This window comes from Vulpes lagopus, chromosome X (assembly GCF_018345385.1).
Source record: "Vulpes lagopus strain Blue_001 chromosome X, ASM1834538v1, whole genome shotgun sequence".
Taxonomy (NCBI): Eukaryota; Metazoa; Chordata; class Mammalia; order Carnivora; family Canidae; genus Vulpes; species Vulpes lagopus.
Window position 1 is genome coordinate 43,211,255 of NC_054848.1, and position 24,492 is coordinate 43,235,746.

At 41.5% G+C, this 24,492-nt stretch overlaps 1 protein-coding gene across 1 annotated transcript in view; it reads right to left on the reverse strand.

The window, feature by feature from the left end:
- Positions 1 to 3,686: 3,686 nt before the first annotated feature.
- The window catches only part of DGKK (diacylglycerol kinase kappa), a 172,647-nt gene continuing 151,841 nt past the window's right edge, over positions 3,687 to 24,492 (reverse strand). Inside the window, exons 19-28 of the mRNA XM_041742070.1 lie at positions 17,791 to 17,887; positions 17,410 to 17,517; positions 16,656 to 16,769; positions 16,180 to 16,314; positions 14,863 to 15,023; positions 14,181 to 14,322; positions 10,269 to 10,355; positions 6,405 to 6,515; positions 4,889 to 5,012; positions 3,687 to 3,766 (exon numbers count right to left, since the gene is read on the reverse strand). Of these exons, the coding sequence (XP_041598004.1) occupies positions 3,687 to 3,766; positions 4,889 to 5,012; positions 6,405 to 6,515; positions 10,269 to 10,355; positions 14,181 to 14,322; positions 14,863 to 15,023; positions 16,180 to 16,314; positions 16,656 to 16,769; positions 17,410 to 17,517; positions 17,791 to 17,887 (1,159 nt within the window). The remainder of the gene's footprint in view (positions 3,767 to 4,888; positions 5,013 to 6,404; positions 6,516 to 10,268; positions 10,356 to 14,180; positions 14,323 to 14,862; positions 15,024 to 16,179; positions 16,315 to 16,655; positions 16,770 to 17,409; positions 17,518 to 17,790; positions 17,888 to 24,492) is intronic.

The following is a 24,492-nucleotide window of genomic DNA, read 5'->3' on the forward strand; positions in this document are numbered from 1 at the left end:
GCTATCCCTATATGCATGGGACTTATTTAGAGTCTGGATGACTACCCAAGCCCACCTCCCATTTTCATTCCTGTTCGTTTAACTCCCCCCATGCTGAGGTAAATGATGAGACACTGGTGTTGATTACATTTATCCATTTATTAAAATATTTTATGAAGCAAAACTTTATTAATTTTGAGGACTGGTGTTCCATTTTTTTGGGGGGGGGAGGAGGAATAGGCACACTTTATAGACCTTTTCTTTCTGCTTTTTTCTATTACCCCTAACTACTCTAGTTTCCTCCCCAACCAGACCCTGGCCCTGCTGTTTATTTGCAGGGACCTGTGAGGAAACAAAAAACACAGAAGAGGAAACAGCATGGATTACAGATTAGCAGACAGACAAATGCAATTCCATAAACCATATAGCCAGTCAGGGTTCTTCACAGGATGGAATGGTGTTCATGGGTTTGTTTGCTTTGGTATCAGTTTCTATCTCTTATGAAGCTAAAATTCTTCCACTTGTGTCCCAAGGGAAGATGATGTTGACCCTAACTGATTGTTCTGATCAACCTATAACCTAAGTTATTAAGTTGAAAATGCCTTCCTTATTCTTACCCTGCCCTTTTGGACACAGCACAGGCCCTTTTGGGAGTGGGGATTGAAAGCTGCTGGCCTCCTGTAGTATTGATACCAGAAGCACTTGATGGCAGTCCAAATATATTGGTATTCTCTTTCCCCATGATTCTTCTGGTTGGGAATTGCCCACTCAGCCAAACCCTCAGAAAATACTACCAAAGATGCAACCAAACCCCAGAACTTTGGCTCTTAATGGCATCTCTGAACATAATTAAGATGGATATTTGGTGTCTGGTTCCACCACCCAAGCAACTATATTACTGAACTCAGTTAACAATGAAGCTCTAAAAGCAGCTTATGCTTCTAGAGGGTTAGCCAACTCCCTTGAGAAAGAGATCACCACTTCCTGCTTTGTTCCTAAGATAATACATTTAAGGTGCTCAGCAAGCTGTCTTCCTTTTGGGGAATCAATTGGTAATTAGGCAATTTAGGAGGTAACCAAGTGGTTTGGTAAGCCACACCTGCTTCTGGGTATCATCAGCTATCAATTCTCCATGAGTTGACTTCAACCCCAAATCCAAGTGGTTTCATTTAATATCATTCTGACTCAGGGTGAGAGAACAGGATGGGTGAAAGGGAATCCAGATAGTACCACAGAGCGACAGTAGCATTACAATATACAAAGACAAATAGCAAAGTAAGCACAAGAGATGGAGCCCTATTACAGTTTACTATCATCGGTGATAAAAATAGAAGACACAGCCCTGCTTAGGCACTGCCAAGATAAAGCAACCCTCTCCCAGGACTTCCTTCTGTTCCCTAAAATTTGCTCATCTGGAAATTTTCCATTTTGAAATAGCTCTTCTGAGAAAATATGTAACTTGGTTCCCAACTCCGTTAGTCACTATGTGTGCAAGTGTTAATGCGTCAACCACAGAGGAGCCGAGTTGGGCTGCAATGGTGACCTTGCTGATTTGATCTAATACCTTCTCCTAGGAAGAAAGAGTGATGCAGAGAAAGCCAACAATACAGCAACAGCACATTTCCCACTCAAATACATACAACAAATTAACATATTCTGATGCTTAAATAAGTTCTAAATGTTTTCTCTCATCTTTTTCCATTATCTTTCTTCTCTAGTTGTAGAGCTAGGACTTTTTTGTTTGGCACAGCAATCAGACATGTAGGGACTATCCCCTTGTTAGTATTTTTCTCCTCACCCCTTCAGAGGTGGAACACAGGTGGCTGGTTTAAGTGGGCAAGGCTGGTGGAGTTCCAGAGTTGAGAACCAGTGCTTGGAGTCTGGATTGTGCACCTCGATGAACCAGCCATTGGACTGAGTCAGGAATTGAGCACGCTAAGTTTGTCTGAGAAGTGGTGAGAGGCCAGTTTTCTGGCTTTCTCTTGATAAAGGGGAAGGGACACTTATGAAAGGTATGAGTTAAAGGGGGTGGAGTGGGACTACAAGGCAGACCAGAGAGAACCTCTCTGGACACTAGTATTTGATTAGATTTGCCTGGCTGTGGGTAGGCATTCAAAAAATGTGAATAGGGATTTGGGGCAATTTTGGCCTAGTTTGTTTTCATGAGAAATTTCAAAGAACCATGGGACAAGCAGAGGCTTTTAGCCTCCATTTCTCTAGGCCCATGTTCCTTCTGATCACTCTGGATGTCCCTCTGTACTCAAAGGAAAGGAGCAAGATGGGAGATTCAAAGGTCATTTGAAGACTGACCCAACAGCCTGTCCAGAAGACTCAGGCCAAGATGGAGCTTGTGGGGAAGGCCTAGGTTGTGACTTGTCAGGCAGTCCCTAGCTCAGGCATCTAAGTCACAGAGCTCAAGGCCTGGTTGCTCCATATAGTCTTTACTGGAGAAGGGGACAGCACAGTTTGTGGCAGTTGCTGATGTAGAGTCCAGGATAAATAGAGCAAAAAAGGCAGAATGCCAGCTAAGCCCCCTTCTCTAGGGCATTGGTGTTTTTGTTCCCCCTTCCGTGGCCTGGCTCAGAATTTTACGGTGGGTTGGGGGAGAGGCGCATCAGAATCAGCTGGGCTATAGGTAGATCCCAGACACTTCTAAGACGCTGAAAATGCACCAAAAGATTAGAAGCTCCACCAAGAACTAGGGCAGTTGGTAGAGGCATGTATGTGTGGGAGTGGGGGATGGGATCAGGGTGGGGAGGGATTCCTGGGTTAGCACAATAAATAATAGGGTCACTTAGAGGTTGAGTTGTATTTTCAGTTCTTAAAAAGAAAAAATATATATATATATACATCTTTATGTCTCTGTACATAATCTATACTGCAGCACAGCGGCAAAACATTTAGTTAAAAAATCCAGCGAGAATACAGGCAAACACTCCATGGAGGCATGCAGGCTAAGGTCAAGGCAGTAGCAGGGGATCCTGTATGGTTGCCATAGAGGTGAGCTCCAACCAGTGGGCCCATCCAGCCACCACAGCACCACCTGGACATGTGCAAAGACATACATGCACACATGGAAAAACACAAAGGGTTTGCAGAGAAAGCAGCCACCATGTCTCCAAGAAAAGATTTCACATGGTTATTATAATGGGCAAATGGACAAGCCCCCAGGACCTAGTTCTCATCTTAATAAAGTCAAGTAGAAGAGACCTCCTGAAGTTACAAGTTGCAACTGGCAGGGATTGGGGTAGAAACAACCAAGCCTGGCTGTCTTCACCCCTCTCCTTATCTCCCTGAGAGTAATTTCTTTCTTTCTTTCATTCCCTAACATCCAATAGTTTCTCTGCTCATCAGAGAAAAGGGTTCCCAAGTTCCCTGAAGAGGTGAACTTTCTTGAATCCTCTGTAGATCCCAGGCTATTCATAATGAGCTTATCCCAAGTAAATACTGTAGTTGCTCAAGCTGCACAGAGAAGGAGAACTGAACAAAACAACTCGGAACAAGAATCTTTGGCCAATGAGAAAATGTAAACCTCTAAGGAGACCTGATTGAGTCCAGGAAAAGCATATTAGTGTAAAGAATTGGAGGATCTTTCTTGGTGGTGTTCATGTTGGCTCTGAAATAATTTAGTCTAGCCTATAGTGAGGTTTTCAGAGTTTTGCAGTGGAATTCTAAACATTGTGAGTTCTCCTTCCAGCTTTTAAGGACTACAGTTGAAATTCCGATGATGTTGGAGGATCATCATCTTTTGCTTCATCTTCACGATTTCTGTAATGCCACAAACGTCCTTTAGAGAAAAAAACAAGTATGGAAATAATGTTAGCACACTGCCAGATGCCCAAATGTATGGACCCTAAAGAGAGCCAACAAAGAGCCTGTCAGGAGACAGACTAATTTGTTCCTTTTATACCAACTATCTCTGAATCATCAAGAATACCAGCTGATAGATACCATGTGAGCCAATCACAAATGGATGAGTTCTCAGAACCTGACACTCCACAGAACTTGTGTTGACCCCTTCAGAGCCTTCAGAAAGACTTTCAAACACCATGGTCTCTGAACTGGAAGACTCTTAGGAAATCAAACCAGTTGAACCAAACTTAAGAAAACATAGCTTGATCCAAGAAATTCTCTCTTGGCATCTGTGCAAATTCTCACTTCCTCTGAAACAAACAGCCACCCTCCAGCCCTTTTCCCCCCATGTCAATTATTGGTATATCTCTCAAGCTTCCATGTTATCTAGGTCCCAAATTTAGGATAGACCACTGACATCAGAATTGGCATAAATGACTACTCTAGGAGAACTTTCTTTTGAGCCCCACTAACATCAATAATGCTTAAGTCCAACTCCAAAGAAGGGATTCAAATAATGAATTCAAATAATGAATCATAGAAAACTTACATTTCCAGGGATTTACAGATAAGGAATAAAAGTGTTCAGATAGGTCATAGGAGCTATTCTTCACCCTGTAGTTGCCCAGCACTGATATCCCAACCCATCTCAAACAATACTGTTCTCTGGAGCACAACCAAAAGTTTGTAGCTGTATTTGACTGTGAGAGTGATCTAAGTATGCCTATTTTGCCATACTTTTATCAACCAAGGACATGAATGGGTCAAACAGAAAAGTGACTGCCTGTTTTCATTTTTCTCTTCAGCTATCCATATCACAGAGACCACACAGTGTGGTTCCTTCTCAGGTTCTTCCCACTGTCCATATCACTTTTTAACTCACAGTTTGTCTAAGAGGCTGCTTGGCATTGTCTAAGGTTGGCTCCCAAGCCATCTCCTCCTCCATCACCACAATATCTGTGAACATTTCTAATGGGAGCTCTAGGTCCCTGGGAGGTACCTGGGCTGCTGGGGGAGTCTTCATGATTCCTATTCCTGTGAGCGGGGGGCCACTTACCAATAAAACCCTGGACTCTTTGGCGTGATTTAGGCTTATCTTCCCCTTCTAGTTTTGTCTTCCCCAATTTGGGGAACTTAACTTTCAATCTGATGCTTCTACTGTCAGTGTCTGAAGATTTTTCCTGGGAAACCACAGCAAAAGGAAGGTCAAAATTAGTTGCCTAACATTCAGAAACAATTCCTAGAGGCCTGGCAAGTTGGTGAACAAGGATGGCAGCAGAAAGCAAGTATATTTGCTATCTATCCAAGTGTGGTAGATTATTCCCATGCCCTAGGAAGGTAAATGATCTTTACTAAGATCCTACTCTGTGCCACATTCCTTGCTAAATACTTTAATAAATATTCTTATAGAAACCCCCAAACAACCTTGTAAGGTGGCTGTTATCACTCCTATTTTAGAAATGAGGAAGTGATGGCTTGGAAAGGTAAAGTATTTTTCCTGAGGTCATATGGCTAGGGATTGGAAGTGTAAGACTGCTAGGATTACACTGCTAACTCATATGGCACCTCTGCATGAATTAGAAAAAAAGCATCTCTTCTTTCAGACATATGGTTTGATGAGCTGCAATACACTTCCTTGGACAAATACCTTCAATATAAGGAAGAAGCTGCTCCCAAGCCACCTTCTTCCCTGTCTGGAATGCAAAGGGGGTTCTCCACACATAGCTTTTAATTATGAATGTGGGTTCTTTGCTGTCCAGAACATGCAGGCTCTTTAAATCCAGCTTAGTCTTCCAACCTCCCAACCCTCTTATTCCTGCTAAAGTGTGCTTATTTTACCACTGATTTTAGTAAAACATAATTCCCAGGTTAACTTTGTTGCCAGAAAGTCCTGCCAAACACATTCCAGGCAACTTTGGGATTTTAATTTCTTCAAGATATTTATACCTTCAATCCCCTCCATTAGAGAAAGAGTATAAACCTATCCTCCTCCTCTTCCTGATCCGATGCTCCAAAAATGACAGCATCCCTACAGCTATATTGTAGCCACTGCTGCCATGACTTTCTTTTAAGCCACATACCTGCTAAGGGAAGGCATTAAGCCTGCTATCTTCCCAGAGTGGGAGGGACAGGAAGCAGCAGAGAGAGATGTTTTAACCACCCATATGGCCCAGGCACCAACTATTTAAAACAGATGTTAGCTGCAAACAACTTGTATTGGTCATAATGGTATGTGCCAGGTAAAATCCAGTTCCTAGTAGCAGATATTGGGCAGGGAGTGGGAATTGTGATCAGAGAACAGCATAGAAAAAAACCAATCTTGCTTATTCTTTCCCAGTCATCTCTAGCCACAGAGTAGCTCTTCTTTTTGGTTATTTTTCCATGATCATCTAGTTTTTCAATATGCTTTCTGTCATGTCCTGTCTGCTTATGATGAGGAGAGGGCTCATTTAAGCTGAAGCTGAAAGCCACTAGTGGACACCTGCTACATCAGTCCCTATGTCCCGGCCCACACTGGAAGGAATCAAGGGAAGCCCTCTTCCTCTTTATTTCCTAATCCCCAGTTAACATACCTTGGGAACAAGGATTGAATTCATCCAGTTGATCTCGGATAGCTTTTCAAACTCCTTATTCATGGTTTCCAGGGCAGTTTGCAGTGTGGCCTCATCCTCAGGATTTCTCAGCTGGTAAAGACAGGAAAAAGAATGAGTGTCCAATGCCTAACACCCTTCATAAACCCTGGCTCCCTCCCACACTCTTAGTCCTTGCTAGTGGCCATGAGACCCCAGGGTGCCAACTTGTATTTCCTTTGGCCATGGGGTCAGTGGAAAGTGTAACTAGCTCTTTATTTGCTCAATAGGGAGATTCAGGAAACAACCATATTGTGGTGATTTTTGTGGAGCTGGGCATGCTCACAGTTTGGCAAGCAGAGAGGCCTTTTGACCAGTATGAATTAACACTTAAGTTATGCTCCTACAGCTTAGGGTCCAGAAAAAGGGTCTTACTCTTGATCCTCAAGTCCCTGGAGACATCTAAGTGTCCCTCTAAATAACAGCTACCAATTTCTAGTCCATTCTGTATGCCAGTCATTGTGCATATGTGATATCATTCTATCTTCCCAGTAAGTTTATAATACTTTACAAAGTACTAGTCTCATTTTATAGGCAAGAAAAGAGACTCAAAGTAGTTTGATGCTCAGGATCACATACCTAGACAGAAACTCAGATCTGTTTAACTCTATAGCCCACCTTATATACCACATTGCCCAGAAAGGATATGTGGGGTGGCCAGATGCTGGGAGAATCTTTATTAGGCAGTTACCATAATGTAAAGGCTCTTTTGTGAAGCAAGGAGAAAGCTGGAGAGAGATTGGCTCAAATTTTTCCTTTCTGTCAAAGAGGGTCTGCCTCCCCAAGGCTGTGCTTTAGCCCCTATGCTAGTCACTCTTTGTAATTAATAAATGAGATCCAGATGGCTTGTCCCACAGGATCAAGAAACAAAGCTTAAGCATTCCTTAATAACCCCCAGAACCCACAGGATGAACTCTGTACAGTCCATAGGAGAGTTAAAATGAATTCTTCTGGGGCCATCTCTAACTCAGAAGAACCAAGTCCTAGATCAGCATCATAGCTGAGTTAGTTCATGTTCCATTAACTAGTGACCTGAAAGAACAGATAGATGTGTGTTTCTATCATCAGCCCTGACATGGTTTTCAGCCCACATATTTTGGCCTCACCTCTCCTTCCTGTCATATACTTTACTTTAAATCTGGCACTTATGTAGCTTCTAGCTGTGCATGGGCTACTTGATGCTCCAGCTAAAAATGGAGCCTTGCCAACAGTCACAGATGGATGGCAGGTGAATAGGTGGGGGATTTGGTTGGAGCAAGGGTTGGGATGTGAGACAGAAACAAGTCAGTCCTGACAAATAATTTTTTGATTTACAACCAATGATTTAGGACAGTACAGAGTAGCCCAGATGCACAGGACATGTGTGTGCACATGGCAGTAGGATGGGGGATAGCAGGTGTCAGGTAGAAATGGCTATCACTTCAAGGGAGAAAGGGGCAGGGAGTCCATGGGGGTATACTTACCAAAAATGATCAAAATGGATTTGGTAGTCAAACCCAAAGCCAAAGAGAAGAAAAAGGGATTTGAGGCCTTGGACAATTATTTCTAATCATAATGGGAGAAGAATAAAATGGCTTCCTAATGACTTCCTATTTAGCATCCAGAGACAGGCTCTGAAAAATTGTAGGTGGTGTGTTTGAGTCTCATGCTCTATCCTCCTCTCCTTCTGTCTCTACTGGAGACTTTGTCCAGAAATCTCTGAGGTAAATATGTGGACTGATTCAGAGGATGTCAATCCTTATTTCTTGGTTCCTGTTCTTTTTTTAAAAGAATGTATTAATTATTCATGAGAGGGAGAGGCAGAGACATAGGCAGAGGGAGAAGCAGGCTCCCTATGGGGAGCCTAATATGGGACTTGATCCCAGGAGCCTGGGATCATGACCTGAGCCAAAGGCAGATGCTCAACCACTGAGCCACCCAGGTGTCCGTCTTGGTGCCTGTTCTAACACATCACTGGCCATAGCATAATTGAGGCTGACAAATAAAGAAAGTGGGAGTGGGATTTGCTTCATTATAAATCTACATCCCTCTGTCAACACTGAGCTGCTTACTGCCCTCCTTCAAGGGGAAGAATAACAACATCAAAATGAAATAAGCTTTATTTCCATGTCACTTCTGACAGCCTTTCTGGAGATACATGATTATTCTTAGTTAGCTGCTGCCTGCCCCCTAGTCTTATTTGGATGGATGGATGTGTGTGTGGGTCCTTATCAGGTCCTTACCCTATGTTAAGTGTGGTATATCCTCAGTTCAGGTTGTTGGTTGGCACAAACCAATTTTCATGCCGTGAGTTTCAAGAAAGCCTGACTGACCATGAGAGGCCAAGCTCCATGTTTCCTGCTGCTCAGACTGGCAAGGCCATTGAGCTCTGCCTATATATAGAGGGTACTTCTGTTGCTGTTGTTTAAGGCTGAAAGATCCTAGCTTGGGGCTCAGATGCTGGGACAGCCTGTCATGATTGCCTTAGCCACTCTGCCACCTGTGCAGTGTGTCAATTAGATGTGCAAATGGAAAAGGGGAAGTGGATGCACTTCTTGCAATATCAACTCAGAAGCCCCTCTTCAAATAAACCTTAATTAGATGACAGGCAAGAACAGCACCTGCCTCAGGGCTTTAGCAGCAAACCCAAAAGTGGGGTGGTCATGATCAGTTGACTCATCAGAGCATAGTCATCCAGTATGACTATGGGCTTTGCATTACGAGAAACATTAAACTATTCTTGTAGTTCAAAAAACTGAGTTTCAGTTCATTTTCCCTAACACTAATAAAATCTACCATCTATCAGGCTGCTACTATGTGCCAGGCCAGGTATGCACTTAATATATAATAGTTAATTTAATTCTCACAACAACCTGGAGAGGTAGAAACTACAATTACTATTTTATAGATAGGGAAACTGAGACCCAGATATGTGAGGTTACTTTACACAGCTAGTGTCATGGATTCAATTGTGTACCCCCAAGAAAGATGTGTTGAAATCCTAGCCCTCAGTACTTCAGAATATGACCTTATTTGGAAATGGCATCATTACAGATGAAGTCATACTGGAGTAGGGTAGGCCCCTGATCCAGTATCCTTATAAGACAATGGTCATGTGAAGATGAGAGACGTAGGAAGAATACCATGTGAAGATGGAGGATTGGAGTAATGCATCTACAAGCCAAGGAACACCAAAGATTGCCAGAAAGTCACCAGAAGCTAGGAAAGGGCAAGGAAGGATTTGCCTACAGGTTTCAGAGGGAATATAGCCCTGCTGACACGTTGATTTCAGGATTCTGGCCTCCAAAACTGTGAGATAATAAATTTCTATTGTTTTAAGTTACCCAGGTTTCAGTACTTTGGTACAGCAGCCTTAGGAAATGAATACAGTTAGTCTGTGGCAGATTGGGAATTTAAACCCAGAGCTTCCTATTACTTTATATTGTCTTCCCACGTGGTGACACAGGTATATGGAAACTTGAGAGAAATGGAGTGGCTCAAAAGAGCTCACCCCTTTCTATCGAACCTGTGTTAGGTATGATGAGAAGACCTTACTTTTGATTGGGCTGGTCTGGACCCAGGAGACATTTGCCAAAGGGGAGGGGAGAGATTTTCTTCAAGGATATCATACTCACTATGAATTAGCATAACCTGTGAATTGATACAATTAATGACAACTCTGGGTGAGGATGACACAGCAGGGACTGCCAGGTAAGCACCTGGCTAAAATGCTCCTACATGTCTTCCAACACCCTAGAACCAAGCATTGACCATGACCATCTTCAAATGGAATACTTTGCCCTCCCTCATTCCACCCCCTCCACTCACCAAGTTTCCATCCAGGAAAGCTTTAGTGTCATCGTAGAGCCCTTTAAGACTAAATGTAACATCTACTGCATCATTTCTGCTTAGAGTCTGAGAGAAGAAAGGAGAAGGAAGGAAGGGAAAGGACAAAGACAGAGGAGTTGTTGGTTAGTAAGCATGCAGCTGCTGACTTCTCTGTAGGAAGGTAGGAGCAGGCTAGTAGGATATGGCTGTAGGTGAAAAGTAATATTCAAAATATAGCACAAATATTACAGCAGGACATCAACCAGTCAGAACTGACAGAACCAGAGCTGTCAACTACTGGTATAGTTGTATTGGTGTGTCCTGTGAAGTGGTTGGCACACCTTGGCATTTGGTACCATTGATTGACTGGTGTGGATATAGTGAAATAGGAAATATGTAAACCAGAGAGTAAATCTGAGTCTACTTGTTGCTGCTAAACTGAAACTACCTTTCCCATGGTAGGTGGGGTTAGGCCCAACCATCTCTTTTTAAAACTCCAGGTTTTGAGCTTCAGGCCTCCACCAACTAAGTCTGGTTGAAAATAAATAAGCAAACTACTTTTTAGGAGGCCCTGATCTTATATGTGGCCCTTTTGTATTTTGTATTGTTTACCTAGCACTATAGTTACTTTTTAAAAAGAATTACTTCAATCTTCTGGCAGTGGGTAAAGTCATGGGATGGCACATCAAATATCCTCATCTGGACTTTTCCCTTAGGAGGGAAACCAAGGCAGCCTAGAGCTCAGGTTTCTTTTTTTTTTTTTTTTTTTTTTTTTAACTTTTATTGGTGTTTAATTTACCAACATACAGAAAAACACCCAGTGCTCATCCCGTCAAGTGTCCACCTCAGTGCCCGTCACCCATTCCCCTCCAACACCCGCCCTCCTCCCCTTCCACCACCCCCAGCCCGTTTCCCCGAGTTAGGAGTCTTTATGTTCTGTCTCCCTTCCCGATATTTCCCAACATTTCTTTTCCCTTCCTTTATATTCCCTTTCACTATTATTCATATTCCCCAAATGAATGAGAACATACACTGTTTGTCCTTCTCCGATTGACTTATTTCACTCAGCATAATACCCTCCAGTTCCATCCACGTTGAAGCAAATGGTGGGTATTTGTCGTTTCTAATTGCTGAGTAATATTCCATTGTATACATAAACCACATCTTCTTTATCCATTCATCTTTCGATGGACACCGAGGCTCCTTCCACAGTTTGGCTATTGTGGCCATTGCTGATAGAAACATCGGGGTGCAGGTGTCCCGACGTTTCATTGCATCTGAATCTTTGGGGTAAATCCCCAACAGTGCAATTGCTGGGTCGTAGGGCAGGTCTATTTTTAACTCTTTGAGGAACCTCCACACAGTTTTCCAGAGTGGCTGCACCAGTTCACATTCCCACCAACAGTGTAAGAGGGTTCCCTTTTCTCCGCATCCTCTCCAACATTTGTTGTTTCCTGCCTTGTTAATTTTCCCCATTCTCACTGGTGTGAGGTGGTATCTCATTGTGGTTTTGATTTGTATTTCCCTGATGGCAAGTGATGCAGAGCATTTTCTCATGTGCATGTTGGCCATGTCCATGTCTTCCTCTGTGAGATTTCTCTTCATGTCTTTTGCCCATTTCATGATTGGATTGTTTGTTTCTTTGGTGTTGAGTTTAATAAGTTCTTTATAGATTTTGGAAACTAGCCCTTTATCTGATATGTCATTTGCAAATATCTTCTCCCATTCTGTAGGTTGTCTTTTAGTTTTGTTGACTGTATCCTTTGCTGTGCAAAAGCTTCTTATCTTGATGAAGTCCCAATAGTTCATTTTTGCTTTTGTTTCTTTTGCCTTCGTGGATGTATCTTGCAAGAAGTTACTGTGGCCAAGTTCAAAAAGGGTGTTGCCTGTGTTCTCCTCTAGGATTTTGATGGAATCTTGTCTCACATTTAGATCTCTCATCCATTTTGAGTTTATCTTTGTGTATGGTGAAAGAGAGTGGTCCAGTTTCATTCTTCTGCATGTGGATGTCCAATTTTCCCAGCACCATTTATTGAAGAGACTGTCTTTCTTCCAATGGATAGTCTTTCCTCCTTTATCGAATATTAGATGGCCGTCCAGCTAAGGTTTTCTTTTTTAAAATTCCCCTGGCTATTCGGGGTCTTTTCTGATTCCACACAAATCTAAAAATAATTTGTTCTAACTCTCTGAAGAAAGTCCATGGTATTTTGATAGGGATTGCATTAAACGTATAAATTGCCCTGGGTAACATTGACATTTTTACAATATTAATTCTGCCAATCCATGAGCATGGAATATTTTTCCATCTCTTTGTGTCTTCCTCAATTTCTTTCAGAAGTGTTCTATAGTTTTTAGGGTATAGATCTTTTACCTCTTTGGTTAGGTTTATTCCTAGGTATCTTATGCTTTTGGGTGCAATTGTAAATGGGATTGACTCCTTAATTTCTCTTTCTTCAGTCTCATTGTTAGTGTATAGAAATGCCATTGATTTCTGGGCATTGATTTTGTATCCTGCCACGCTACCAAATTGCTGTATGAGTTCTAGCAATCTGGGGGTGGAGGCTTTTGGGTTTTCTATGTAGAGTATCATGTCATCGGCGAAGAGGGAGAGTTTGACTTCTTCTTTGCCAATTTGAATGCCTTTAATGTCTTTTTGTTGTCTGATTGCTGAGGCGAGGACTTCCAGAACTATGTTGAACAGCAGTGGTGAGAGTGGACATCCCTGTCTTGTTCCTGATCTTAGGGGAAAGGCTCCCAGTGCTTCCCCATTGAGAATGATATTTGCTGTGGGCTTTTCGTAGATGGCTTTTAAGATGTCGAGGAAAGTTCCCTCTATCCCAACACTCTGAAGGGTTTTGATCAGGAATGGATGCTGTATTTTGTCAAATGCTTTCTCTGCATCTAATGAGAGGATCATATGGTTCTTGGTTTTTCTCTTGCTGATATGATGAATCACATTGATGGTTTTACGAGTGTTGAACCAGCCTTGTGTCCCAGGGATAAATCCTACTTGGTCATGGTGAATAATTTTCTTAATGTGTTGTTGGATCCTATTGGCTAGTATCTTGTTGAGAATTTTTGCATCCATGTTCATCAGGGATATTGGTCTGTAATTCTCCTTTTTGGTGGGGTCTTTGTCTGGTTTCGGAATTAAGGTGATGCTGGCCTCAAGACCCCGAATAGCCAGGGGAATTTTAAAAAAGAAAACCTTAGCTGGGGGCATCACAATGCCAGATTTCAGGTTGTATTACAAAGCTGTGGTCATCAAGACAGTGTGGTACTGGCACAAAAACAGACACATAGATCAATGGAACAGAATAGAGAACCCAGAAGTGGACCCTGAAATGTAGAGCTCAGGTTTCAATGGCAAGTGTCACATTAATAGGTTATATAGGGATCCACATGAAATGAGAATGTGCCAATGCCAAGTTTCTCTCCAACCATTGGCTATTTCTCCTGAGGCCAGTGTAGCTACCAGGAAGAGGGCTAGCTCTCACACTGATGAAATCTGCCATGGGATTTCCCCAGTAACCACTTTAAACCTGTAACAAGTCAAGGTATACCTGCTTTCCCTTCTACTTTATTTTAATTTTTTTTAATTTTTATTTATTTATGATAGTCACACAGAGAGAGAGAGAGAGGCAGAGACACAGGCAGAGGGAGAAGCAGGCTCCATGCACCGGGAGCCCGATGTGGGATTCGATCCCGGGTCTCCAGGATCACGCCCTGGGCCAAAGGCAGGCGCTAAACCGCTGCACCACCCAGGGATCCCTCCCTTCTACTTTATTGATTAGTTTCCTGTCATATCATTTGTCCAGTTTATCCACCCAGCCTCTGGCTCACTTTTCTTCACTTTCTTCCCCTTTCCTTTTTGGTTTGACTTCTTCTCTTCATTTTCCTTTCCTTTCTTACCTCTTGGGGAATGCAGGAAGCTGCACCTGCCTCACTGCCACTGTCTTGGCTGTAAAACATATCATTCAGGATATCAGCACTGGCATTCACAGAATCCATGAGAACAGACACATGCTGGTGGACCTTGCTCAGGTCAGTAAGTCTGTAATAAAACAAGAACAGATAAATGGGTCTGGAAATTATAAATAAAACTTCTGGCCTGGGGTGCTGGTGAGAGTTGAGATGAAAGTAGAAATGAGAACCCTGGGTAGTTCTGGCCCAACTATGCCAGAAAATGTTTCTGCTTTTCTCTAGGTATTTGTCTTTACCCATCCTTATCTCTGCTGAGCTAGATACTGGGTGCTTTGGGAGAGTGGGAGGCCAGGCTAGAGAAGGGAAGCTGACTTCGAGAACTCGGAGGCCCTTTTGATATTTAAGGGCAAGGAAAAATAGTCCTATTGGGTCTGGGGCAGGAGATCAAAGTTCATCTCTGAGGCTAAAAAGGAAGAGGTTCAAACTGGCTTATTGCTGAGCACAAAGACTATTTCCTGCCTGGATTATCAGGGTCCCCGTCAATCTTCAGAGTTCTGGGAAAGACTCCTTTCTGAGGCCACACTCTCTAGCAGCCAATAGACACAAGTTAGTTCCTTCTCCCTATCTGTTCTTCGGATTTCCAGCCCTGTATCTGGGCCAGTCCACTTACCTGCTAATTAGGTTTTCTGCAAGTCGAGCTAAGAGCTTCATCTGGGCATACTCCTCATCAGAGAGGCTATCCTGAAATTCCTGGGAGTCCAGCTGGGGTTGAGAGGCAGCTTGAATTTCACTATGCTTGCACTCCCACATCTTCATTGAGTTCTCAAAGTCCTGAAAATGAAGATAGTGGCAGATCCTGATGATCACTATAGCTAAGAAGGTACGTGACAGATTTGTTTATAAGTCTGATATTTGTGGGTATAGAGGGTAAACAAGAAAGAGAATCCCATCCACTCTTCTATATACTCATCTACACACCTCCACATCTATCCTTTATTTTATTCACTATCCCTTTCCTACTAGGCACTGTTAATTGTTGTTGTTACTGTGCTGCATCTTGGGACCACATGCTTCAATCAGATAGATGTTCACCTTCCAGAAGCTCCTATATGAGGGCATCATAATCATAAGACAATGAAGTACCTTCCATACTCTTTGCCAAATCTAGGCCAAATGTGATGGATTATAGGGCCAGATATAACTAGTTTAATTTTGAATTGTGCTTCTGTCATTTGCTGGTTGCGTGATCTCTAGCACACATTATTTAACCTCTCTGGTTTTCATTTCCCTCACCTGTAAATCAGGAATGAGAGTATCTCTCTCATAGGATTGTTCGGAGGACCTACTTGAGAGAGTACATGTACCCAGCACAAAATAGGCAGTTTGTAAACTAGACTTCCCATCCCCTCACTATTGCTCTTTCTATGGACTGTTCACAGGTCAGTCTGTTCACAGGTCAGAAAGCCTCCAGGCACTGAACATCTGATCAATAATGGCTTCTTTCTACCTTTAGATAATTTAACTGAAGTGGGTGACATTTGTAAATGCAGTATTTTAAACTTTAGAGGCACTTAAAGACCATATTCAATGAAGAATCTCTTGTTAAAGGAGATTTCTCCATAGCTACTTGAGGCCTTTAGCTCTCTGTTCAGTGGGAGGAGCAGAACAACTTTGTCTAAAATCAAAGGAGAAAGCTCCTTGTCTCACTCTATTGGACAGTGGCTTGCAGATGTTAGTATATAGTAGAATGTCTCAGATAACGTATTTACAAATGCAATACCCAGGAACTACCCATCCCCATTCTGATTCACTGAGTCTGGTGTGAGGCCCAGGAATATGCATTTCTAATAAGCATCCAAGGTGACTCTGATATAACTGGCATGCAGACCTCCCTTTGAGTAATTCTGCTTGACTGGAAGTATTCAATACTCAAATGACAGCTGTAGATGAGACAATGTAGGAGAAAGGTGAGACTTTCCTTTCTTACCCGATCTCTTGTCAACATTTGGGCAGCATTCTTATATCTAATCTTGATAAGGCCGGGCCTCTGAACCCAGGCCTCCCCATCCACCTGCACTGGAATACCTTCTTCACCATCAATGGTTATCATCACCTCACGGCACTACCAGACAAGAGGAAGGAGAGTGGGGGAGAAAAGTGAGGCAACTACTACAGATCAATCTGATAATCCCACAATAATGGCCTTAATGTGTATCTGAAGCAGGACTGGCAGAGATGTGAATCAGATTATCTCAGCAGACAACGCTTGTTTCCTATAGGCTTTTTGCTCCTTTTGGTCCCCACTACCTCTGTCTCCAACCTTAGCCAGGACCTTACCACCCCCCAGATAGCCTCCCTCTACCCTGGCACTCTTACATCTAGTTAATTTGTGGGACTACTCCACATTCTGGGTTGTAGCCACAAAGCCCAGCCTTTACTGGTGCCCATCTGACCCTTGCCTACCTGGGCAATACGATGATGATGCAGGTTAATGATACGGGACATTGCCATTTGTACGGAACCAAAGATAGCCACTACCTCCAGCTTCCCATCATCTATTGCAGGAGCCTCATATTCCTGAGGAGGAAAAACTGTGTCACATATCCCACCCTTGAGAAACCATTCCCTATCACAATAACTTATGCTTTGAAGGCTCCTGGTGAAAATTTTTCTAGTTCATGAAGAGTAGAAAAACTACATATTAAAAGGGAAAAGATGAAATAAGGAAGCCACTCTGGGAAAAGGGCACTGAGATCACAATTCTCAGCCCCTTTTGAGATCTCAACTGTTAGCTGGTTCCTTCCTGTCCAATCTAGCATCATAAATCCCCAAGGCCAGTCCCATTGGCCTCATGACCTTCTTGGGTGAGCTCAGAGGAAAGGGGTGATGGCCAATTTCCCAGAAGGTTTTATTGACAGAGCTCCTTGGAGAAACGAAAAACCTTTTAAGGATCTTTCAGGTCTGACAAGTAGAAAATTCAAAGTCCAGGCAACACCTAAGATTTGATCTGATATTAAGGCCTTTGGTTGATTCTTGTGCTCTGGAATGGCAATTTCCCTAAAAAAACTCTGATCACATAGCTGAGCTAATAAAGGTTCTCAGTCTTTCTCCTATTCCCCCGTTGTCTACTTCCTACACAATTCAGTCCAGCTACCCTTTCAGAGAGACCTTGAGGGGTCAAGCCTTTTTCCTTCCCTGTTCCTTGTTCCATACTCACTGTGGTTGCTGTATTGCTTCCCCAAAAGTTGACACCTCCAGCATAGCTGGTAATGTTGAGCACTACAATGCCTTGAAGGTTTGGCAAGGAGATGGCTTCTCCATCACACTGAAAGAAAAGAGTAGTTCTCATTGGTTGGCCATTCAGATACCAATGTGAAGGGACACTTACAGAGATGGGGAAAGGACTCTGTCTTCTCTTCATGCTACCTTTTTCTTATCCATAAAATGGAAATCTATCTTTATGCCTTTCTCCCATAAGCTGTGAGGGAGAATCAGAGTTAAAGCTTGGGAAGAACCAAAGATACGCTGAAAGTTGATTCCCAAAGTAATGATATTTTCTTTCTCCACACCCAGAAGTATTGCCCCCTTTTCCACTCACCTCCAGGTGTACTCGTTCTTCCAGTTTCCTATAAGAGCACTGGAAAACTTCCTTGCTTCCAAGAAGGCCATACCACATCTTGTTCTTAAGGCGGCTACTATAGGGAGATAAGAGTAGAGAAAGGTAGTCAGAGGGTGAATAATACAAAGATAAATGAATGAAGAAAAGCAAGAGGAGACACCATTTTATACCTCAAGTGCCTTCCTTTTTAGGGTTTTTTAAAATTCCAGTATAAGAAATAGTGAAAGGGATTATAAGAGAAAGGAAGGAAAATGAGTGGGAAAAATTGGGGGGGGGGGGTGACAAAACATGAGACTCCTAACTCTGGAAAATGAACAAAGGGTAGTGGAAGGGGAGATGGGGGATGGGGTAATTGGGTGATGGGCACTAAGGAAGGCACTTGATGGGATGAGCATCCCATCAATGGGTGTTATACTATATGTTGGCAAGTTGAACTTCAAAAAAAAAATTCCAGTATAGTTAACATGCAGTGTTATATTAGATTCAGGTATACAATATAGAGATATAACAATTCTATACATTACTCAGTGCTCATTGTGACAGGTGTACTCTTTTTTTTCTTTTTTTTTCAAATGTACTCTTTAATCCCTATCACCTATTATAACCATCACTCAGCCACCTCCCCTCTGGTAACCATTAATTTGTTCTCTATACTTAAGAGTCTGTTTTTTGGTTTGTCTATTTTTTCTTTGTTCATTTGTTTTGTTTCTTAAATTCCACATATGAGCGAAATCATATGGTATTTGCCTTTCCCCGATTGACTTATTTCACTTAGTATTATAATCTCTGGATCCAACCATGTTGTTGCAAAGGCAAGATTTCATTATCTTTCATGGCTGAGTAATATTTCATTGTATATATGGAATACCATTATCCATTCATCTATAGATGAACACTTGGGTTGCTTCCATATCTTGGCTATTATAAATAATGCTGCATTAAACATAGGGGTACACATATCTTTTCAAATTAGTGTTCTCATTTTCTTTGAGTAAACAGGCAGAATGAAATTGCTAGATTATATGGTGATTCTATTTTTAATTTTTTAAGGAAACTCCATATTGTTCTTCACAGTGGTTGCATCAATTTGCTTTCCTAACAGTAAAAGAGGGTTCCCCTTTCTTCATATCCTTGCCAACACTTGTTTCTTGGGTTTTTGATTGTAGCTATTCTCCTAAGTGTGAGGCAATAGCTCATTGACATTTTTATTTACATTTCCCTGATGATTAATGATATTGAACATCTTTTCATGTATCTGTTGGCCATCTGTATGTGTTCTTTGCATAAATGTCTCTTCACATCTTCTGACCATTTAAATTAGATTATTTATTTTTCTGGTGTTGAGCTGCATAAATTCTTTATACAATTTGGATAGTAACCCTTTTTTATAGACAAAAATGAATACTTTTATTAACTATTATCCTATAAGTACATCCAGGCTGATCAATTCATAACACTTTTTTAAAAAAGTGTTTATTGGAGTTCAAATTGCCAACATATTGCATAACACCCAGTGCTCATCCCACCAAATGCCCCCCTCGGGGCCCATCACCCAGTCACCCCAACCCCCTGCCCACCTCCCCTTCCACTACCCCTTGTTCACTTCCCAGAGTTAGGTGTCTCAAAAGTTTTGTCACCTTCACTGATACTTTCACACATTTTCTTTCCTTTTCCTTTATTGCCTTTCACAAATTTTTATATTCCCCAAATGAATGAGACCATAAAATGTCCTTTTTTGATTGACTTATTTCACTCAGCATAATATCCTCCAGGTCCCTCCACGTTGACGCAAATGGTAGGTATTTGTCCTTTCTAATGGCTGAGTAATATTCCATTGTATACATAGAGCACATTTTCTTTATCCATTCATCTTTCAATGGACACCGAGGCTCCTTCCACAGTTTGGCTATTGTGGACATTGCTGCTAGAAACATCAGGGTGAAGGTGTCCCGGTGTTTCACTGCATCTGTGTCTTTGAGGTAAATCCCCAGCAGTGCAAATGCTGGGTAGTAGGGCAGATCTATTTTTAACACTGTGAGGAATCTCCACAGTTTTCCAGAGTGACTGCACCAGTTCACATTCCCACCAACAGTGCAAGAGGGTTCCCCTGTCTCCACATCCTCTCCAACATTTGTTGTTTCCTGACTTGTTAATGTTCACCATTCTCACTGGTGTGAGGTGGTATCTCATTGTGGTTTTAATTTGGATTTCCCTGATGGCCAGTGATGCGGAGCATTTTCTCATCTGCTTTTTGGCCATGACTATGTCTTCCTCTGTGAAATTTCTGTTCATGTCTTTTCCCATTTCATGATTGGATTGTTTGTTTCTTTGCTATTGAGTTTAATAAGTTCTTTATAGATCTTGGATATTAAGAACTAAAGTATCAGATCCTTTATCTGATAGGTCATTTGCAAATATCTTCTCCCATTCTGTAGGTTGTCTTTTAGTTTTGCTGACTGTTTCTTTGGCTGTGCAGAAGCTTCTTATCTTGATCTAGTCCCAATAATTCATTTTTGCTTTTGTTTCTCTTGCCTTTATGGATGTATCCCACAAGAAGTTGCTGTGGCCAAGTTCAAAAAGGGTGTTGCCTGTGTTCTCCTCTAGGATTTTGATGGAATCTTCTCTCACATTGATTTCTTTCATCCATTTTGAGTTTATCTTTGTGTCTGGTGTAAGAGAATGATGTAGTTTTATTCTTCTGCACGTGGCTGTCCAATTTTCCCAGCACCATTTATTGAAGAGACTGTCCTTTTTCCAGTGGATAGTCTTTCCTGCTTTGTCGAATATTAGTTGACCATAGAGTTGAGGGCCCATTTCTGGGCTCTCTATTCTGTTCCATTGATCTATGTGTCTGTTTTACTGCCAGTACCACACTGTCTTGATGACCACAGCTTTGTAGTACAACCTGAAATCTGGCATTGTGATGCCCCCAGATATGGTTTTCTTTTTTAAAATTCCCCTGGCTAGGGGATCCCTGGGTAGTGCAGTGGTTTAGTGCCTGCCTTTGGCCCAGGGCGTGATCCTGGAGACCCAGGATCGAGTCCCACGTCGGGCTCCCGGTGCATGGAGCCTGCATCTCCCTCTGCCTGTGTCTCTGCCTCTCTCTCTCTCTCTCTCTCTCTCTCTCTCTCTCTGTGACTATCATAAATAAATTTAAAAATTTTAAAAAAATGTTAAAATTCCCCTGGCTATTCGGGGTCTTTTCTGATTCCACACAAATCTTAAGATGATTTGTTCCAACTCTCTGAAGAAAGTCCATGGTATTTTGATAGGGATTGCATTAAATGTGTAAATTGCCCTGGGTAACACTGACATTTTCACAATATTAATTCTTCCAATCCATGAGCATGGAATATTTTTCCATCTCTTTGTGTCTTCCTCAATTTCTTTCAGAAGTGTTCTGTAGTTTTTAGGGTATAGATCCTTTACCTCTTTGGTTAGGTTTATTCCTAGGTATCTTATGCTTTTGGGTGCAATTGTAAATGGGATTGACTCCTTAGTTTCTCTTTCTTCAGTCTCATTGTTAGTGTATAGAAATGCCACTGACTTCTGGGCATTGATTTTGTATCCTGCCACACTGCAGAATTGCTGTATGAGTTCTAGCATTCTTGGGGTGGAGTCTTTTGGGTTTTCTATGTAGAGTATCATGTCATCTGCAGAGAGGGAGAGTTTGACTTCTTTGCAATTTGAATGCATTTATTTCTTTTTGTTGCTTGATTTCTGAGGCTAGGATTTCAAGTACTATGTTGAACAGCAGTGGTGAGAGTGGACATCCTTGTCTTGTTTCTGATCTTAGGGGAAGGGTCTCGGTGTTTCCCCATTGAGAATGATATTTGCTGTGGGCTTTTCATAGATGGCTTTTAAGATGCTGAGGAATATTCCCTCTATTCCTACACTCTGAAGAGTTTTGATCAGGAATGGATGCTGTATTTTTTCAAATGCTTTCTCTGCATCTATTGAGAGGATCATATGGTTCTTGTTTTTTCTCTTGGTGATAGGATCTCTCACATTGATTGCTTTATGAGTGTTGAACCAGCCTTACATCCCGGGGATAAATCCCACTTGGTCATGGTGAATAATCTTAATGCACTGTTGGATCCTATTGGCTATCTTGTTGATCCTATGTTGTTGAGAATTTTTCCATCTGTGTTCATTAGGGATATTGGTCTATAATTTTCCTTTTTGGTGGGGTCTTTGTCTGGTTTTGGAATTAAGGTGATGCTGGCCTCATAGAATGAGTTTGGAATTACTCCATCTCTTTCTATCTTTCCGAACAGCTTTAGTAAAATAAGTATAGTTTTTTTATTTAAACTTTTGATAGAATTCCCCTGGGAAGCCATCTGGCCCTGGACTTTTGTGTCTTGGGAGGTTTTGATGACTGCTTCAATTTCCTTCCTGGTTAGTGGCCTGTTCAGGTTTTCTATTTCTTCCAGTTCCACTTTTGGTAGTTTGTGGTTATCCAGAAATGCGTCCACATCTTCTAGATTGCCTAATTTATTGGCGTATAGCTGTTCATAATATGTTTTTAAAATTGTTTGTATTTCCTTGGTGTTGGTGGTGATCTGTCATTTCTCATTCATGATTTATTAATTTGAGTCTTCTCTCTCTTCTTTTTAATAAGGCTGGCTAGTGGTATATCTATCTTATTAATTCTTTTAAAGAACCAACTCCTTGTTTTGTTAATCTGTTCCACAGTTCTTCTGGTCTCCATTTCATTGAGTTCTGCTTGAATCTTTATTAATTCTCTACTTCTGCTGGGTGTAGGATCTATTTGCTGCTTATTCTCCAGCTCCTTTAGGTGTAAGGTTAGCTTTTGTATTTGAGTTCTTTCCAGTTTTTCTATGGATGCTTGTATTGCAATGTATTTCAACCTCAGGACTGCTTTTGCTGTATTCCAAAGATTTCGAACGGTAGTATCTTCATTCTCATTAGTTTCTATGGATCTTTTTAATTCTTCTCTAACTTCCTGGTTGACACTTTCATCTTCTAGCAGAATGGTCCTTAATCTCCACGTGTTTGAAATCCTTCCAAATTTTTTCTTGTGATTGAGTTCTAGTTTCAAAGCATTATGGTCTGAACATATGCAGGAGACAATCCCAATTTTTTGGTATCGGTTGAGACCTGATTTGTGACCCAGTATGTGGTCTATTCTGGAGAAAGTTCCTGTGCACTTGAGAAGAATGTGTATTCAGTTGCATTTGGATGTAAAGTTTTGTAAATATCTGTGAAATCCATCTGGTCCAGTGTATAATTTAAAGCTCTTATTTCTTTGGAGATGTTGTGCTTAGAAGATCTGTCGATTATAGAAAGCACTGTACTCAAGTCACCAAGTATAAGTGTATTATTATCTAAGTATGTCTTTACTTTGGTTATTAATTGATTGATATACTTGGCAGCTCCCACATTCAGGACATAAATATTCACGATTGCTAGGTCCTCTTGTTGGATAGATCCTTTAAGTATGATATAGTGTCCCTCTTCATCTTACTACAGTCTTTGGGATAAACTTTAATTTATCTGATATAAGGGTGGCTACCCCTGCTTTCTTTTGAGGACCATTTGAATGGTAAATGGTTCTCCGTTTATTTTCAGGCTGGAGGTGTCCTTATGTCTAAAATGAGTCTCTTGTAGACTGCAAATAGATGGGTCCTGCTTTTTTATCCAGTCTGAAACCCTGCGTCTTTTGATGGAATCATTAAGCCCATTCATGTTCAGAGTTACTATTGAAATATATGAATTTAGTTTCATCATAATACCCATTCAGTCCCTGTTTTTATGGATTGTTTCCTTGGACTTCCTCCTTCTTTTACAGAGTCCCCCTTAAAATTTCTTGCAGAGCTGGTTTGGTGATCACATATTGTTTTAGTTTCTACCTATCTTGGAAGCTCTTTATCTCTCCTGCTATTCTGAATGAGAGCTTGCTGGATACATTATTCTTGGCTGCATGTTCTTCTCATTTAATTCCCTTGAATATATCTTGCCAGCCCTTCCTGCCTGCCAGGTCTCTGTGGAGAGGTTTCCTCCTTATCTAATATTTCTCCTCATACAAGTTAGGAAATTCTTGTCTCTTGCTGCTTTAAGGATCTTCTCTTTATCTTTGAAATTTGCAAGTTTCACGATTAAATGTCAAGGTGTTGAAAAGTTTTTATTGATTTTAGGGGGGGATTTCTCTATCTTCTGGATTGGAATGCCTGTTTCTCTCCCCAAATCATGGAAGTTCTCAGCTATGATTTGTTCAAATACACTTTCTGGACCTCTGTCCCTTTAGGTGCCCTCTGGAACCCCAATTAAATGTAGATTTTTACCTTCTGAGGCTGTCATTTATTTCCCTTATCTTTTCCTCATGATCTTTTAATTGTTTTTCTCTTTTTTCCTCAGCTTCTTTCCTTGACATCAACTTGTCTTATGTCACTCACTCGTTCTTCTGCCTCTTGACCCTCGTCATTAGGACCTCCAGTTTGGATTGCATCTCATTTAATTGACATTTAATTTTGGCCTGAGTAGATATAAATTATGCAGTCATGAAGTCTCTTGAGTCCTTTATGCTTTTTTCTAGAGCCACCAGTAGCTTTTAATTGTGCTTCTGAATTGGCTTTCTGACATTGAATTGTAATCCAAATTTTGTAACACTGGGAGAGAGTAGTGTTTCTGATTTTTTTATTGTAGTGAGTTTTTCCTTCT